At 33.4% G+C, this 20,564-nt stretch overlaps 1 protein-coding gene and 1 long non-coding RNA gene across 2 annotated transcripts; one reads left to right on the top strand and one right to left on the bottom strand.

Annotated features, from left to right (window-relative positions):
• Positions 1-14,681: 14,681 nt before the first annotated feature.
• On the top strand, positions 14,682-15,536 carry LOC142598034 (putative export ATP-binding/permease protein RC1073). Its single transcript, XM_075735015.1, has 2 exons — positions 14,682-14,723; positions 14,769-15,536. The coding sequence occupies exons 1-2, from the start codon at positions 14,682-14,684 to the stop codon at positions 15,534-15,536; spliced, it is 810 nt and encodes a 269-aa protein (XP_075591130.1).
• A 3,010-nt stretch (positions 15,537-18,546) lies between these two features.
• LOC142598015 (uncharacterized) lies at positions 18,547-19,118 on the bottom strand. The gene is made up of 2 exons (XR_012832467.1): positions 19,022-19,118; positions 18,547-18,932 (listed from the first exon to the last, which is right to left on the bottom strand). It is a non-coding gene; the product is annotated as an uncharacterized LOC142598015 (long non-coding RNA).
• Positions 19,119-20,564: the final 1,446 nt, after the last annotated feature.

The raw sequence follows: 20,564 nt of genomic DNA, 5'->3' as shown, positions 1-20,564 counted from the left end.
GTGAGCTGCCTACGAAAATCGGTTTGGCAAACGTTGAAAGCCAGTTGAAAAATTTCATTGAATCTGTTGATCTCTCAGCGAACGAGTTGGCTGAAAAAACAGTTTGCGTTATTCTTAACCGTAGAAACAATTCATTAGACCAGCGTGAAAACATTTTAGCCAGAACATATGATGTAATGATCAGCGAAAAAACCGGAAACACGATCGACTACAAAGACGCTGAATTATCCATATTTATAGAGTGCAACCCCTTATTAACCGGCTATGGTTTCGGCTGGAATTATTTTAAACGATCCAAATATAATTACAGAAATTTTAAAACCGCAATATATAAAAATAATTTGTAGTTTTTTACAATAATTATTTTTCTAAAATAATTAATTGCAACGATGACATCACCTGACTGCCTTTCTGGAGACGCTTTGAAAACGAATTTCGAAAAGTCGATCAACTACATGAAAGATTTCGTTAACGACAAAAAGAACAACATGACTGCGGAACTCATGCAACCGTTTTACGGTGCGATGAAAGCGGTCAAAAGTCCAAACGATCCACCCACCGACTGGAACCCTTTTGTGAAGCGTGCAAAAGTAAAGGCGTGGCAGGAACGCTTGAGCTACTCGCCCGAAGAGAATATGCGCTACTACATCAAATTAGCCATGGAGAAAGGTTATAATATTATTTGAATCTAATTAATTTTTTTTTGTGCTCGCGAAAATTTTATAAGTTTGATCATCTGGCCCTGACAAATTATGTTTACGGAGAATGGAAAAATGAACGAACCGCCAGATGGTTTTTAATACGCGTCGTTGGGTTATTTGTATTTTTTCTTTTTAATATTATTTTTTTTATTTCAATTAAATCAAATAAACCTGTTAGGCTGAAAATGGAAATCGCTCCTATTCCACGAGAATATGAGCCTACAGTAAACTGTATTTGTCCAAATAAACCACGTACAGTCATTTTCACACCCGTAACGCTTAAATATCGGATAATTCTCATAGATATTGATAATACATTATCTGATTGGGATGCCATGTTTTACAATACAGTTAACTATCAGGAAAAAATGATTCACAAATTGAACCCTTCTGAACGAGTAAACTACTGTATGGAGAAAAACTATGACGGCAAATTCTCCAATATAGACATAATAAAAAATTACACAATGCTGCCCGGTGTTTTTGAACATGCTCCAACAATGCCAGGTGCCGTTAAGGCGGTCAAAGGAATGTTGGTTAAAGGTTTCCATGTTTTTTTCGTTAGTAAGCCTGACCGTTATTGTTATTCTAGATCTTTACAAGAAAAAGCTCGTTGGATAGAACGACATTTCGGACCCGAGTTTAAACCTAGACTCATCCCACTCGAAGATAAAAGTCTTATTATAGGTGACATCCTGATTGATGATAACCCAAACACCATTAACGATGAAATGATGTTAAAACCTGTCTGGACACACGTCGTATTTTGCAGACCCTACAATATGTCGAACAAAGGCATCAGACTCCACCACTGGGATGACTGGGAGACGTTGATAAACTCATGCGAAAAATAATACTCGATCTAAACGCGATCTAGATATTCAAAAACATTTACTTTTTCGAGTAAAAATTCAATTTTACTTAAGAGCGGTTGACTGAGTTTAATCATTGCTTGTGTAAACTCGTGAAAGCCATGTACTAGTTTAAATTGATCAAGTTTTGGCGACTGCAGAATGCAGTTGACAATGAGCACAGCGAAACCTAATGTTTTCGATCTCTTTTGGAGTGTTAAAGTACAATAAAGTAACGACTCGAACTCGTTCTCTGTCGTTAATTGGTGTATCAGATCATGCACTATAGATGAAAGATCTTTGGCAAATATTTCTTGTCTTGTTAACACTTCTAGTTCCAGACTTTGATTATAATGGTTGTAAACATTAACGAACCCATTAACAAATTTAAACTTAACGCTATGTAACAGTGCTGTGACATAATTATGATTCTGTATGTATACGTCGATTTTCAGTTTATTTTCAAGTTGTTGAGATTGTTCTTCTGTTTTGTGTTGAAGAAGCGTTTCATAGTTATTAAACCACAATTTGAGAGAACAATCGCTCGCTGCGCTGACAAGGAATTTTTTAGCGTTGAAATTCACGTAGGTAATGTCGTCAATGCTTGCTTCATGAGCTATAACCTGGCCAACTAAAGTTTTTGTTGTGATGTCCCAGGAATATAAATGCCCGTCAACACAGCCAGCTAGAATTTGTTGTAAGTTTGAATCGAAATAAAGTTTTTTTACGCGAGCTGAAAAACCAGTGAAGTCAGCCAAGTGGTGGATGACTTGTTCATGTGCCCTGCTTATTTTAATGTGCTTTATCGTGTTGTCTAGCGAAACAGAAAATAAAGAATGACCATTATCGCTAAAGCCGAAAGCAGTGATGGGAGCAGAATGTATGTTTGATGAAAACAGTTTCTGCAACTTAGTCGTTGAAAAAACACGTATATGTTTATCTGTGCCACCAAGTGCAACAAGAGAGTTTGCCGGGTTCAACTCCATAGCGTAGATGTCTTGTTTTGAAACAAAGCTGATGAAATCTGATTTGTCTCGGTTTTGGCTGTCACGAGTTAAATTCCACTTGCGTAAGCTATTGTCATTCGAGTATGTCAAAGCAAAAGAACCGTTAATTTGATCCCCTACAACGGATCCTATCTTTATATATAAAGATGGACCGCATACGGTTTCGTTTACGTATAGAATTTCCTTGCTGTCCGCCAAGCTCACAACCAAGATTTCTCCTTTCCTGTTAATTAATCCAAGTAGTTTAGAATCGCGTGATATGTCAAAATGGACAATGTCATCTTTGATGCTCGGAACAAATTCGTCTAACGCGTTTAGTCTTGAGCTAAAATTAAGCGTTCGGCGAATTATCGTGTTATTTTCAGAAATCGAATAAAGCTGTATTGAGTTATCATCTGAATTTTTTTGACGAATGTACGAACACTTGCTGGGCTTGCTAAATCCTTGCAACAGTTGAGACATCTTGATATAAGGCTTAGTCTTCCAAAGCGCTAAGCTGTAATCGTGACCAACTCCTAGTATAACACTTGTGTCTTGGCTCATCTTGTAATAACTAGTGTACTGTTTGGGTGTTGTAAATTGGTTCAATTTACGACTAAACTCAACACAAACTCGCGAGTCTAGCATGTCCCAGACAAAGTTGTTTCCTAACGCATCGCAGCAAAATAAGAAAAAAGAAGCTTCACTTATATCTGTTACACGAACCGATGAATCAGCGAGATTTTTATAATGGTCAATGGTGTCAGAAACTTGGTTTCTGTTTAATACTATAAAAGCTTCGATCTGCTTCCCGGAATTAGACGTTAACGCAGAATTCACCACTATTTTCTTATTTAATTTCAAGTAATTAACTATTTTATCTTTCAATTTGGAAGAATTCATTTTAGTCGAGTCATTTCTCAAAAATTCATATATTCTAGGTGTACCGATGCTTATCTTTGAAGCTATTATGTCGATAATAGATGTTAGTGAAGTTAGTGTAAAATCGCCATCTAGGGAAGCGCTTAAAGCAAAAGTATTTTTTTCCTGATTAATTATTAAATTCAAAAAAGCTATCGTTGTCACAACCGAGTTGTGAGCTTTGCATTGGCCCAATAAATAGCCTAATTTAACATCAACAAGAAGTATGTATCCAAAGTTTGTACCAACACCCAATATCGAAGTTGATTTTTCAAAGTATAAGCTAGTTATTAAATCTCCTTCTTCTAAAATACCTACGATATTCGAAACCAATTTTCCGGTTGTATCGTACGTTTTTATCGATTTAGAATCTGTCGATAAAGAAAAAATACCAAGCTGTTCGTGACACACAAAATTCATCACATTTTGCTTGATTGAAGCACAGTTGAAAAATTTTTTGTCTCCCACTTTATTTAACGAGCTGTCCAACTTCCAAATGGTCACCTGGTTAATGCTGCAAATTGACACAACATTTATTTCATTATTCGTGTTGCAAAAACCTAAAAATCTTATTGTTGGGTTTTTTGCAATTAAAAACCCATGTTCGTCAAAATAGTTTACTTGTTTGGCGTCATTGATCGATTGAAACTGCCGTGTTGACTGGTAGACTTCTTTTTTCAATTCATTAGTTAAACACACAGACTCGTCTGACTCGTTTATCACAGTAATATCAAGATTTTTCGCAGAAGAAATTAAAAATTTGGAACCTTCGTCGTTCAAAAAGCAAAAAGCGGAAACTTCACTGTCTACAGGCGGTTTTATAGTTATTTCTGATTCAAAAGGAAATGTAAAATTTTCATTTTCGCCATTCATAGTGAAAGTTGAAATATTTTTCACATATATGCTTTATTTTTATTCTAAAATTAATTATTCTAAATTACTAATTGAGATGTTAATGGCGCTTAGTAATGTAATTATATACTTTATTTAATTTATTTTAGCCAATTAATTTAGAAATTGTTGTTCAGTAATTCACTCGTTATTGCTTGCGGTTTGAAAAGTTGAAGAATCTTTTTGTGCGTTGTGTTTAGAAGTTTCCCCATTTTTGGAGCCTTGTTTGTTATTTTTAGTATTATTTTTGCTTTCTGTATTTCCTTTCGTATAGTCAGAATTTTTTTGATTATTTTTGGAATTATTTTGACCGGTTTGGTTAGCCGCGACGTCATTTGAGCTTTCTGCAGAATTGCTAGGACTGTTACCAACGTTTTTATTGTGATTATTTGCATTTCTGAAATACTTTCTGCGGTTTGAACGGTCAGTTTGTTTAGTAGCATCGGTGTTCGGATTTTTGTCAGTTTTTTTATTGTCTATTATTTTACCCTGGTTCTTATTAGCGGCTGCATCATTTTTTTTCGGATTGTAATTTTGGCTTGGTTTATGTTTTTTTTCCAAATTATTATCTTGATTGTTATCTGTAGAATTACTTTGATTCCCGTTATTTCTATTTTTATGTAGTTTGGAGTTACTGTTAGCATGAGACCCTCTTTTCTGGTTTATTTCAGTTTTGTTTTTAATTTGATCTTTGTTGACCTGCCCGACTAATTTCTTTTCGTTTTGTTTCGAGATTTCTGGAACATCATTTCGATGGCTTAATCTCAATTTTTTATTGGCGTGTGAACGAAACCGATACAAAACTAACAAAAAAATTACCAACTGAACCATAATGATGGTAAAAATCATCAGTAGAAAGTACTTCGAACTTGGCGAAAAGCTAAATAATACGCCATATTTGTTCAAAAACCGGTAAATGATAAAAGTGGTAAAACCAAATAAACTAACAAAAAAGATTTGATCCAGATTACTAATATTTTCCATATTCATCAGCAGCTGCAAATCTACAAATTGATTTTAGATTAATAGTTGAAAAAAATTAAATAATTTTTTATTATCTATTGAGTAATAAATTTTATTTTGCGCTATTTTCTTGATAATTAACAGTTGTAAAGCGCTGTAGAATTTTACTGTCAGACTAGTTACTTTGATTCATGGTGAATTGGCTCGTCCAGTTTTTTTTTGATAATAAATATATAAGTTCAACTCAGTACAATGAATATGTAAACCGAATCTCCGTCGAATACCCTGTTTTGGCTGAAGAAGTTATAAATACTATTTACTCAAATGATAAAGAAACTTTAGCGAACAATGTCACTGATTTGTTGACTCATTTTCAACAAATCATCGATAATATTCAAGCCAAAAATCTCCCATACACATATATATCGCTTCTCTTGAATGAAATTTTACCGTACTTGTTTCTTTTTCATTTCCAATCTGTCGACTGTCATGAACTGATCGATTTCTGCGATTTAAACCAGTTTGACACTGCTGTGACTCACCACGTTAAATCAATAATGTTTAAATCCCGTAACTCGGAAAATAATCCGCGATTGATGGCGGTAGAAAAATTGTTTAAGAGCATAAGCGCAATCTACAACTCCGAAGATTTGAGCGTTTTGATTAACGTTTTGCTCGCTTCCAAATTTACTCCTGCAGTCATAAAATACAAAATTTCACTCATAGGGGCAATTAATCTTCTTAAAGGCGGGGATAATAAAAATAATATCCTCGTTACTTTGCTGTGCTTGGTGGCCAATTTCGTCGAAGAAAACTTCCAAGAAAAAACGTTCAATGACATGCCCATTCAAAATCAAACGATGCTAAAACCTGAAATTACACGTGCTCTTTACATCATGATTAATGAAACCAAAAGAAATTTTTATGATATCTCCGTTTTGGATCGTGCAAAATATATTCTTGAGCATTTAACAATATTCTGTACTATTCTCAAACGTTTCAACGCCGTCAACGATTCGCACAACGTTATCAAAAGTTCGTTTGTTTCGTTTCTCACTAATGCAATTCAATACATATATCTAAATTTAATCAAAAATGGTTACACTGATCTTTCAACTTTTGAGAGAATTATTTATAACATCTTGGTACTTATGTTGCAACTTAGTCATTCGAACTCTATTGTTAACATATTTCTTTCGTCAAACAAGAATTTCTTTGAAATCGAAGCCAACAGCAGTTTAGATACTCTGGCGCACTCTTATGCATTTCTACTTTTTTTATCTTATTTCTCCCTCACGCCCGAATCCAATCAAATTGACGATGAAAAAAACCAACCTTTTTTTGTCAAATACAAAAACATTTCTAACTCGTCTATTAATTCTCTTGTTTTCAACTCGAACTTTATTACTAAACAGTTTGTCATAGCTGGGTCCATTCTTTCGGTATACAAATTTCTAAGTTATTACGCAATAATACAAAAAAACAACTACTCTATTATTTATGACAACTATATTTTGTTCGCATTGAAAGAACTATACAATGTGTCCAACGCTGGCGATTATCATATGTTAAATGAAAATTATCCAAAATTCATCTTAGCTTTGCTATTATATCAGTCTAAAAGCGAAATGTCAACTCTCACTAAAGATTATATTGATCGGTTCAACCTAACTGTAATTCATATGCAAATTAAAGAGTTACTTCATTTTTTACATTCAAGTATGAGTTTTTTCCTTGAACTTCTTAGGTTGTTGAAAAAAAATCATCATTTATTTGTGCTAGACAAAAACTTGTTCCTTGATATCTTTTATCACATGTGGGAGAAATTAGTTCATTTTGAAATTCTTGAACCCGATTCAAGATTTTCCAATCAATCTTCAGAACTGTTGCATATAATTGTTTTACTTATAATGTATTTACTCATTGTGGATCGGAAAATTGATTTCGCGATTTTACAAAAAATAGAAAAAGCATATAACCATTTATACCAAAAACATTGTAATCAGGTAAAATCAGTGATTTTTGAATTTAAAAACCAATTAAACGAGTATAAAGGTACTCATCTTACAAATTTTGTATACAGTATTTTAAAGACCACTAATTTGATGTATTGATGTTACTCAACGCTATATTTCGATATAATTGTTTATGTTTCCATCGGCAAGTTTTCGTGTTTTATAATATGTTGAACATTGCCAAACACCGTCTACAATGAACTTGAAAAAATATTGTCCTTGCTTTAGAGATAAAATTATTTCATGCGTCGCCGTCTCAACATTTAACTTCAACGATTTTTGAGTTCTCCAATTGTCAAAACTTCCGGATATTTTAACTGACCTTGCGTTTGCTGGTGCTTTGAACTGAAGTAAGACGGATGTGTTGTGAACCAATTTTACTGTTGTTTTGGAACTGTACTCACTTAAATAATTTGGAACTATATTTTCATTGATTTCTTTGATCTTGTCCGTTAGATTTATTTCACTTATTTCATCTTCTAATTTCCTTTTCTCGTTGGGTGCTACGAATAACATGTCACATATACGATGAAATTCTTTTGCCCATTCATATGCACATGACTCACAAGAAATTACGCTATTTTCTGCATTTTTTCTTATCGCTTCCATGAAATAAACATTTTCATATATATTTAATGCTCTTTGCCAGGCTGCCATAAACTCAGAATTAGTATAGTTTTTAAAAACCAATCCATTTCCTGATAAATCTTGCTCACAAAACTCACTAACAGTGCAAGATAAACCACCCGTGTTATAACAAATAACAGGTGTACCAGCAATGAAAAATTCATGCTGTACAATTCCACCAGGTTCGAACAATGAAGGCATTAGGGCAAAATCACTACCCAAATTAACAGCTTTTCCATCTGTAAAAAAATGTTCCGGCTCTGCGTAAAACGAGCTCGGATATTTTTCCCTTAAGTATAACATAAGATTTGCACAAGCTACGGAATAGGGATCATTCCAGTTAACTTTACCTCCAATTATAATCTGTATTTGATTGTTATAACGATTTATCATTTTTTCTGTACATTCCAAAATCATCAAAACACCTTTTTGCTCTGTTATACGTCCAATAAACGAGAATATAGGTATTTTCAAGTTTGGATCTGTCATGTTAAAATATTTCATTTGCAAAAATCGTTTTGTTTCTTCTCTCGTCATACTTAAGCTCTTTAGTTGATTCTTTCTTGCTTCTATTGGTATACCGTTACATGTAGCAAAAGGAGTTTTAAACAATTTCAACAACGGAGCCAATGGAGATGGTTCAACATTAGGAACTAATCCCAAAAGTTCATCTCTATAGCCAGGGCTAACGGTACACCAGTTGTCTGTACATAATAGCGCAGCTCTACTAGGATTTATTATGCTATCGTCCCAATAAGGATCCATAACAATATCTCTCGGTAGTCCGTGAATTTCTTCGTAAGCAAGATTATTTGAAACATAAATGCGGCCTTCATAATTCTTGTCTAGATTATGGCAGATATGACAGAATTTAGTATTTTTGAATGTAGGTCCGAAAAAATCAAATTTCCCGTAAGCTGGCACTAATCCAGTTGGCCAGTCATTACATATAATTATCCTAGGTATACAATCAATGTCGATCAAAACTTGTAAAAAAACTTTCCCTATCGCTGACAAAAATAATACCTGTTCTGCCTCACTATTAGAAGGATAGACACAAGGGAATATTTCTTCATTGTAAACTAATAAAACAGTTACTCCGTTGCACAATGATTCATACAATTTAAAAAAATAAGTTTTTCCGTTTAAAACAACTGAAACGTCTTTAAGATAAGTCATTTCATATTGATCCAAATAGTTTCTTTCATTTTTTGTGTTGACAGCATAATAAGGTAACAGTACTTTCAAATTGAAACCATGAATGTTAGTTAAAGTGGTACATAAATCATCTAACATAACTCCTAAACCACCCACAGTACAGTACCTTCCGTATTCCGTTGTCAAAAATATTAAATCGCCAATCGCTTGCTTATTTTCTAGTTCATTTATGTAAGTAAGTAATGTATTTTCAATGTAATGTTGTGGAACAGGAGTGCTAAGTAGTTGCATCGAGTCTGTTGAAACTGATGCGTTATTTGTTGATGCGTTATCATATTCTAACGAGGAGAGTTGAATTTCTGACTCATGTAGTTTGTATTGTTCTATTATACTTGTCTTAAGTTTTGCTAATTTTGCAAAAAACATTGTTGCTCCGTTACTAAATTCATTAAACACGTCGCAATCGACCAAGTAATCATATAATTGGAAGGGGAAATGATATAATCCTTTGTTAGAACTCGCTTTGTAAGTCAGTGCATCAATATGGATTAATCGCTTGAAAAGTAAGAATAATTGTTCTATGTTTTCTTTATATGAACAAGAGTATTTTATTAAGGAGAAAATATAATTCGAATCTATTGCTCGCTTCAAAGTTTTGTGCTTCAATTTTCCTATAAGATTTTTTTCATTACGACATCGCCATGATAATTCTTTTATGTGCTGAATGTCACTTAAATATAAGGCTAATTCACAAGCTTCAGAAAATGGACTTGATTGTAAAAATTTCAAACCAAATACTTTAGATTCATACGGTTGTAACATTAAAAGTAATGGTGTTGCTATTAACTGATTCAATCGAGAGAGTTTTAATTTATCGCATATTAGTACATCTATATTGTTTTTTTCGATCGCTTTTTCCGCCAATGACACATTATCATAATCATTGTTTATTTTCTTCATATCCCACATTTCGCAAATTGTATTAGAAGATAAATTTGCTTGTTTAGCCAAAGATCGAATAAAACTCAAAGATATACAAGCATCATCGACCATTTTGTCTTCAAAATTTATTGCCCCAATGACTATTTGTTTGTTCGAGTTGAGCCGACAAAATGCATATATGTAATTCATTCTTTCTCCTGCCCTATTGTATACTTTCAATGGAATTAAATGTGAATCGATAAATATCGGATATTTAGACCGGAGTTGTTTCGCTGCTTGATAATGAAGAGATAAATCTTTCAAAGTTTTACCAGAACTTAATGAAATTGTTTTAGAAAGTTCATAATGCGTCTTAATTATGTCTTTCATAGATCTCGAAAGTAAATTTAATGAACTAAGTTCATTTTGTTGGCTGTTTTCGCTTTCATAATCATCTTCATCAAGTTTTCTTGGTTCGTTTTCTTCTTGCTCAATGTGCAAAACGTCAGATGTATATTTACATAAATTTAAACGCAGCGTAGATTCTGACTGTTCTTCAATCGAGATACATGGAATGTCATTTGCTAAAAAATGGAAATCAACCGCTGCCCAAACTCCTGCTTTGTATATTATCGCTGGAAGTGGACTGTTTGGATAACAAGAAAAAGTTATTAAAGGCGTAGAAGCTGGCAAATTTTTATGAATTTCCCTGTGCCAGGCGTGCAAAGTAGAAACATCTGATCTTGCACATTGCTTGATTTCTCCATTAGTTGATACACAAGTTCCAAATACTTTTGGTAAAATTGTAGCGGTATTCATCGAGAATGGTATTAACCCAGATCTTGCTAAACATGATACTTTATCGTAATCATCATTATTTAATATTCCACAGTCAGCAAATATATATAAATCGTTTTTAACAGACCAGAGCTCTTTCGTTAAATATACATAAATTGGATGAGCGTAGAATTTATGAAAGTACTTTGTATCATATATTCCTCGAATAATGTCATCTTCCTGTACAACTTTTTTAATTACTGAACCTTTGAAAATTTCTTCATCGCTATAACTCATTTGGTAATCGGGCTCCCTTCTTTTGAGTTCATGCAAATTCATGGGGAAATAAACAGGAAAATGAATTGCGTTTTCAATTCGAACACCATCAATGTCGAATTTGTCGATCCAATGAATGATATCGTCAATATATTGTCTCCAAACTTGGGAATCTCTAAAGTTAAGCATTGCAGTTTCATGATGTTTAATATATTTACCTGGGGTTCCGGTAACAATCTTTGTTAATCCGTGCGAATCTACGGTTTTTAAAATTGAGCTCGAATAAATTCTATGAGAATGAGTAGAACTGATTCTGATTGGCGCTTCTATAAACAACTTAAGATCATTTTTTTTAGCCTCTAAAGATAATTCTTCAAATTCTTTCGAACCTCCTAGAATTGATGCAGGTGTTTTTCGACAAATAATTACGTATGGTGAAGCACTTTCTCTTTCGAAAGAACCATTTTCAGTTGGTAATCCGGTGTTACGTTCCATACATGAATCGAAAAAAAGCCCATCTATACCTGAACTTTTTATTTTGCAAACCGAATTGGACAATTCACGAAAATTTCCTCGCTTTGCTATTTCACCATTAGCAAGATATGTAGCATTATAATAATCTACATTGACTTCGGCATAAATTTTATGTTTAACTTTCGGTGCCAGAACGATGGTTCTACCTTGAATCGGTAACACACCGTTATATTCTTGCTTCAACTTATTGTATATTAGTTTAATTTTATCATTTTCGTCAAATAAAACTTCGTCAGCATTTTCATCTATGCTTGCTAAACTATAGGAGGATTGTTTTACACAAGATTGCTCGTCAACTAAAGGAGTAGCTGTAACAAATCTATTTTCAGAATAAGAATAATAAAAAAGCCTGTAATCGTAGAAACCACACTTTGTGAATTTTCCTAGATTTATTGTCGAGGTCCATTTATACATTGTTTTTGAATCAAATATTGCTGTGACTACCCTATTTTTTAAATTGTTATCGTAAAACGGTGTCCAGCTAACCTTGTAATACTTGAAACTACAAAAGTATTTATTATCTTGACCTTTTTCTGTTTCTGGAGAATATACACACAAGTAAAAGTTTGAAGGACCTTTTTTCTTTTCAGATGGGTGCGTGGATAGAAATAATGTCAAAGTAATGATATAATCGTCATTAATTTCTTTCACATCTGCTAACAGTGGCGCTTGATATTCCCAATTATGTCGATTATTTAAGTAAGTGAATATGTTTACTGCGTATTCTCTCACTTGAACAGAAGAATGACCGAGCATTGGAGTCAATAGTGATACTACCTTTTCTTTACTATCATTAGCAAATGGTAAAACTTCATTAAACCATAAATCTTTTCTTAAATCTTCGAGAGTATCTACTATTGTGTTTGGTTCTGATTCTATAAGCATACTTCTGTACCATTCAAACTTTGATTCATCAATAACTCTTTCAACAGCATAGGAATAAGCCCGTTTCAAGTTTATAATTTGATTATAAACGGGAAAGTTTTTGAGCTTACGTTCAGACAAATTTTTATTTGAACTTGACTCGCTACAAATTTTTTGAACTTGTTCAAAATATTGCTTGTGAACTTCATCAGTTGAAGAACAAAATTTAACTAAACTCCGAATTACTTGTAACATTAACATATTGAGTCTACCAGAAGAATATGTGTATATTAATAATACTTGTAAGTCAATATTAATACAATTGTTGACCGCAAAAATTCTTGGATCAAGTTCTAGATTTTGCCAACAATTTTTTTTCAAAATTACATCTAGCGACTGTGAATAATCTATTTCCTCATGTACAACATTTTTATTATATATATGTTTCAAATATATATTGTAAGGGTTAAGTTGTAAGGCTCTATCTAGATCAAAAAATAATAGAACATGTAAAGCAATTACAAGAACCTTAAAATGTTCAATAGCTAGTAAATTTGGGAATAAGCAGGTTTTTATCGATGCTAAATAATCAGATAAAACACTAATGTTCACGTTTTTTGCCAGATCATCCAAGTAACTACATATATAGCCTTCATTTGAATCTAAAATGGCGTTCATTAAGTCAAAACAAAGATTGAAACGAATGACACCATTACTGTCGTCCATAACCTTCTTGTTTTGACAAGAATTTGAGTGTAAGGACGTTTGATTTAATAATTCAATAACTTCATGCATTTTAATATCTAATCACAAAAAAGTTTTATATGAGTGTAGCAAACGCGCTTGCAAAATAAATTTATTGAAGCACAACATTTTGAAAACAAAATTAACAAACCATAACCGCTACTAGAAATTTTTTTACTTTAACATTTGTTAGAGGTTAACATTGTTTTATTTTTAGAATGAAAAAAATTTGTAAAATCTTGAAACTTATTTTACAAAAAAATGTTAAAATCATATTTTAACAAAGAAAAGTCTATTCCAAGAAGTAGTACTAAACTGACAAATAAATTAAGTTCCAAAAATGTTTTTTTGAGTGAGAATTTAAACTTTTCATCGAAATTAAAGGAAAATAGTAAAACAATACAAAATGTACAACCCAGGATTGCAAATGATTTAGCTTTGCCAAAATCAAAATTAAATAGCAAGTTCAAACACTTCTTATGGACATGTAGTTTGATTTATCCAGAAGATAAAATATCTAAGTTAGAAACACTTGGAACTCTTTTACTTATCTTGCTCAATAGAAAAGCCAAATTTGCTTCTATTTCTTATTTTGCTGATTTATCGGCTGAATTGTCGAAGCTTTCAACCTTATCAGATTTTAACATCAAAAATTCTAAGGTGAACACTTTACTTTCAAAATGGTTTTTGTCGAAATTTTTAACGTTTAGTTCGAATGAGCTAAGTGCAATATTATTTCATAGAGTAACTGATAAAATGGAAATAAGAAATTCGAATAAACTTATCAACATAATAAACTCTTCTCAGTATAACGGACTAATATCAACTACCTCTGGAGCGTTCACTACAGAACTGCTCGAAAACTTTAAATCTGCTTCAGCTTTTTCCAGTAATTTTATGCACAGAGTCATTCCAACAATGTTGGATATTTCCGAATTGGTTCTGAAAGTCAATAAGCTTTCCAACGTATCACCTAAAACGCGATTGTTTAACAAAATGACTCTGTCTACTTATTTTTTATTTACACTTGGTTACACTCAGCATAGAATAAAACAGCGAGAAAGCATGGGTTTAAAGAAGTTCAACTTTAAAGGAAAATTAATCGAAACAATGACTGCAGCTGATTTAGTTAGGTTATTAGATGCCACTCAGACTTCGAACGAAAGGTTAAAAACAGCCATGATCGATTATGTTCGAGCAGACACCAAGGTAGTGTCTAGTCTCCATATACTTAATTTTTTCCAAAAATTGTTTTTAGAAACTGGCTCCTTGAAAGCTGTGAGTCAAACTATATTATCCGCGGAACCGGGAAACTCAACTTCTTTAATAAAACAAGTTTCTGCAACGGCTTCAGCGTTTCAAAACATTTCATCTACTTTACATTTTCTAGGAACATTGACTCAAACATGGATCTTGAATTGGAGACGAATGAAAAAAGTCAGCGAAATTTTAATGAATGAACAAAATATCCAAGATGAAGCAAAAAAGGAACTTGTAATAAACCGAGGGTCTATTAGATTCAATAATCTTTTTTTCAAGTATCCGGGTTCAACTGATTATGTCATTAAAAATTTCAATTTATTTATTCCAGGAAAAGCAAAGATTGGTATTACTGGAACTAACGGAGCTGGAAAGACTTCTTTGCTAAAACTCTTAATGCGATTATACGATGCTGAAAAAGGAGAAATATTAGTTTGTGGTCAAAATATCAGTGATGTCTCTATCAACAGCTTGCGAAATAAAATCGCTGTGATACCTCAGCAAGCATATTTGTTTAACGGATCTTTACGCGAAAACTTGCTTTTTGGCAATAACGAAGCTGCAATAACTGATAATGATATTGATAAAGTTGTCAACTCACTAGAGTTGCAGTCGTTAGTGAAGAAAATAGGCGGTTATGACGCCATAATTGAAGAAAATGGTTCTAACTTGTCTGGAGGTGAAAAACAATTACTATCAATTATCAGATGTGCGCTTAAAAACCCTTCAATTGTGTTAATTGACGAGGTGACCACTTTTCTTGATAAAATCAACGAAAATAAAGTATTAGAGGTCATTAAAAAGTTTTGTGAAGATAAAACCATGATTGTAGTCACTCATGAACCGTATTTATTAAAAGACTTAGATGAAGTGATCATCCTCGACAAAGGTTTAATTGTAGAGCGTGGCTCGTTTGGTGAGCTAGAGAAAAACGGTTTGATATTTAAAAATTTGTTTGACTATGTTGAAAACACAAAACCTAAACCACTACAAAATAAAGATATTGCGATGCATTGCTTAAGCGGAGATTCATGTTGCAGTGCTTAGTTTTAAGTACCGTTTCAACAAAGATATTTTAAAATTTATACAAAAAAACTCAATAAAAAACTATATCGCTGTGCAACAAGGCTGTGTATTTGAATTGATAAATGATGTTTTCAAAAAAATTAAAAAAATATTTTGTGTCGCCGCTCAGCTCCAAAAAATTTAGTAATTTAAAATATATTGGATAAATACAATGACCATAATTAATAAAAAAGTTACACAGTCATTACATGTCTAATAACTTAAACAAACTTAGTTGTATATTAACTAGTTTGAAACTAGTATATAATGTGTTATAGAGTTGATAATAAACTGAAAGTCGTATTTAACTCTAATAAACATTGTTGTATTTTACTATGCAATAAGTTAAAACTTTTTTTTCTAACAGTAATAAAGAGTTAACAGCAAAAATATATTTACTAATTTAGGAAAACTAGCATCTTATATAAACATGTTATAAAATTTTTATTTTTTTAAAGTTTTTTGAATTTTTTTGAATTATGAGAAAAGCAAGTGAATCAAAAAACAAAGAACTTATTCTCGACGAGTACTACTATCCAGAGGCATCTCTCGTGCCGTTTGGTACAAACGTGCGGCCGGCTGTCTCAAAATATGAATCTTATAACTTAACTCATAGTTTAGACTACGAGGATTATTCTAAAAACAGTTCTATTAGAACATGGGAAGTATTGAAGTTTAGTTTGAAGCAAGTAAAACCACAAAACAAAAAATCGTGGGCAGCACTTATTACTGCCATTGGTCTTAGCGCGGCGGGGCCCATGTGTGATATCATGACGATTAAGGAACTTAAGAATTTGCCCGAACATTTTCAACGTTGCAGAGACACTGGAAAAATAATCGACGAGAAAGGTTTAATTCAGTTTTCAAAAGTCGCAGCCTTGTTTGTAGCCGAGCCTATCATGACTGCATTATCTAAACTCTTACTCAGCCACTATTTGCCAAACACAAAAGTTCCTTTGTTTGCAACTTGCATAACCAACTATGAAAACAGTAAAAAACTTCAAAAACACATTACACCTTCGCAACTTGCAGTAATGCTTGCGGATTACTCAATGCTTAATGTCAAATTAGCTAAACTGGTTATTTTGGAAACCATACCTAACTGCCTAAAATTATTTACATCAACTTTCATTTTAATTGATCTTGTAGTTTCGTTTGCTGATTTCACAATTATGGCTTCGCTTCTGATATTATTCTTTGCTAACGTGTACAAGTTGGTCGTTCTAAAGATCAATGAACGAAAACGAAAGATAGCTCACGATAGACAGAGATCCAGACTTCTCTTAATTTCAGCAATTACTTCAAAGTTTAACTGTTTACCGACTATTTCAGCTTGGAATGAATATGATAACAGCAACAAAACCATAGTCAAATATTTCAAGGAATATAAGAAGATTGATACCCAAGAATCAAGATTTTCTATTTTATCTATCGTTTGGAACAAGAGCGCGACATTTATTATTGTCGTCTCCCTTTTGTCGTTCTCGTTGTACGTCAACTTTCAATCTGACTCTATAGATTTCAAAACACTTGCTTATTTCACCAAAATCGCTTTAGGTTACATCAACAGTTCTTCACTGGTTCCAACATTCTCAAGCGCACTTAGTGATTTATCAATCAAAGCTCTTCCAATAATGAGAATCGTTGAGGAAAAACCGTTGTATTTACCGCCCGTTGAAAACTTACTTTCTTGCTCTATTGACATTGAAGACTTAGATTCTAATTTGGAACTCATTAATGCAAACATGTATTGCAAGTTAACTGGTACACAGATTCTCAAAAATGCCAATCTTCTTATTGAAGCTCACACCATTGTGTATATATACAAGATGTCTTCATTCTACAGAGAATGCATTGGAAATTTCTTGACTCAAAACTTGAACACAATATCTCCTGTTCAATTGAGCCATTCCGAAAAGAGCAGCAAGTCGATCCAGGATTTCAATGACGCCTCCATGTTACTTAGCATGATAAGCAACTCTAAATTGACCAACAACTCGTTGTTCTGCAACTACACTGACGACATCGACTATTTCTTGACTGCGTACGAATTCATGTTATTGGGAGTCAACGATGAAAACGTTACTAAAGAGGACTTGGACAACATTATTAAAGAACTTAACTTCGAAAGTATTTTCAGTTCTTTCACCGGTGAAAATGCTTCAAGACGTCTTCGTGAAGTTCAACACAAAGTCACTCCAACTGTGATTGCCTGCATGTTGTTCATCAAATCTTTACTAAAGAAAGTCAGCCTTATTGTTTACAACAATATTTTCGAACAAATTCCTCTTTCTTACCACAAATTGATCGAATCTGTCTTGACAACATTGTCTGTACACTGTACCATTGTAATTTTATCGGCAGAACTCAACCGTGATTTAATCAAAAACGCCAAAATCTACGAATTTCAAAACCACCACTTCATTCCTCTTATCATACAAGAATCTGACATTGTTAATGACGTACCTGTTTTCGCTTCGTCTGTTGAAACTCTAGCCCAACCTGAGAAGAAAGTTAAGTTTGACAAATTCGAAATATCAGAACAAAATGCAGAGAACCCAATTTCCGTTCAGTCAGTCGAACAAACCGTAGAGAACTCACTCTCCGTTCAGCCAGTCGAACAAACTGTAGAAAACCCACTCTCCGTTCCGCCAGTCGAACAAACTGTAGAAAACCCACTCTCCGTTCAGCCCGTCGAACAAACCATAGAAAACCCACTCTCCGTTCAGCCCGTCGAACAAACCATAGAAAACCCACTCTCCGTTCAGCCAACCGAACAAACCATAGAGAACCCACTCTCCGTTCAGCCAGTCGAACAAACCATTGAGAACCCACTTTCCGTTCAGCCAGTCGAACAAATTCAGTCTAACGAAATGTTAGCAGATTCTAGCTCTATTCAACTTAATGTAGAGCGCGAGCCCGCTCATGACGTTGAAGAGTCAATTATACTGACTTCATCAGAAGACATTGATTGAAGCAATGATAATCAGACTATAATCAGTTTCACTTTTTAATTTTATATATGTTCTCTATATACAAAAAATATCAAATATAAAAACTTATGTATATACTATAAAAACTGATCATTTTTTATGTTTTGACGCTAAGGGAGCGTGTTTCTTGGCTCCACCCTCAGTTTTAGACGAGTTGGATTTAGCTTTGGCTTTGATTTCAGTAATAGCATCTAAACTCATTCCGCTAATAGCCTTAACGGTACGAACGTTGGTCTTTGATCTCTTCTTCGAAGACTGATTGTCGCTAACATCCTTTTTGTGTGCTTTTCTCCAGCTGGAGGTCCAACGGACATTCAAAGACTTGATTTTTTGCGAGTTCAAACTCTTACACTTTGTGTTTATGAAAGTCAAAACTTTTCCATCTCTAAAACATAGTTGAGAACTACGCTCTTGGAATTACACGAAGCTGCGTTCAAACGCAACGTGACTCCAAAAAGCATGTTAGTAACTTACTTTCGAACAAAATTTCTAGCCCTACCTGGGTAAATTTTTTCCTCAGAAAAAGCGCAAGTCTCAAGCTTTAAAGTTGTTGATATTGCTTTTATTGGCATTTTTGATAACGAATTGCAGACAAGTTTATATTGCTAATAAAAATAAAGACAAAACGGTAATTATATATTTTTTATTTTTATTATCAGGATGCGGTTATCAAAACGAAATTCTACTAATAAAAATGAACTGTTAGTTGCTTCCTTGACCGTTTTTAGAACTATCCCGTTATTAAATTGTCGATATGACTTAGAAAATAATACGTTAGAATATTGCAAAGATTTTACTCAATGCGCAAAAGACTCTAACCTCGCTAAATATCAGCCATGCTGCTATTGCATTTCTAAATATTTTAAAAAAAAAAAATTTATATTTAAGTATGGATATATTCAGGATGAAAAACTGTTCCTAATTATGGATAGCTACCCGTTAACATATAATAATTCGATTTGGAAAGAACTCAAAATGGGTGTCTTTTCTTTAATATCTAAAATTGCGAGCCCACTTGTTACCTCTAACACAGATGGGTACTATAGAGTTGTTTTGTTCATTACCATTATAACTGTATTGGTAACAGCCGTAACATTAATTCTTGTCAAAACGCTTGATTTTTCTTTAAATTTATTATGCTCTTTCAAAAGACGCTGATACAATGTACTAATTTACACATATGACTAATAAATTAAATATTTTGCGTTAAATTTGCTCTATCATGAGTCACGAAATAACACACCGGTGACGTGCTCAGAAAACTGAATTTTTTGCATCAACTTATCATTTAAATATGACAAACTGCATCTAGAGTCGTGTTCGAACAATAATAATTTGTTTAAATATGATCTTAGATTTAAAAAAAATATCTTTTTATTCCCTAGATAATTTACCAGAAAGGATTTCCCACAAAGTACCAGCTGAGCTACCATTGAACGCAACTGAGTTAAGTGAAACCCGAATTAGACTGTTAAATTAAACTTACATTATGTTTAAACTACTTTTTTACGCTTTCTGCTTAGTTTCCGCGTTCGCTCGCAACCCATACAAAATATTGGACGTAAATCCGAAAAGTTCAGAAAAAGAAATAAAGCAAAAATTCAGAGAACTCTCAAAAAAGTATCATCCTGACAAGTACAAAAGTGGAGACGACAAATTCAAAGACATAAACTGGGCTTACGAAGTGTTGTCGGACCCGAAACTGCGGGAAGCGTACGACAACGGAGGCGAAGAAGGTGTCAAATTTGCCCAAAGTGGCCAAACCCCTGCTAGACCGCAGTACCAAAACCCAGGCTTTCAGTTTTTCAACTTCGGCGGTCCACAATTTGCTCGCGGAAGCGCAGGACCGTCCCATAGCACGTTTTTTTTCAACTTTGGCGCTGAAGACGAGGCCAACGCTGGTTTGGACGATATTCTCAAAACTTTTTTTGGCGCCACTAACCATCGAAATGATCCAAATTCCAGGAGAAGAAACCAGTACTATAACCCGTACAACGTTTCAAACACTTATGAAACA

This window comes from Dermatophagoides farinae, unplaced genomic scaffold (genome assembly GCF_024713945.1).
Source record: "Dermatophagoides farinae isolate YC_2012a unplaced genomic scaffold, ASM2471394v1 contig4, whole genome shotgun sequence".
Classification (NCBI taxonomy): Eukaryota; Metazoa; Arthropoda; class Arachnida; order Sarcoptiformes; family Pyroglyphidae; genus Dermatophagoides; species Dermatophagoides farinae.
Note: the sequence above shows the minus strand (reverse complement) of the source record. Positions and strands in the feature narration are given on the sequence as shown.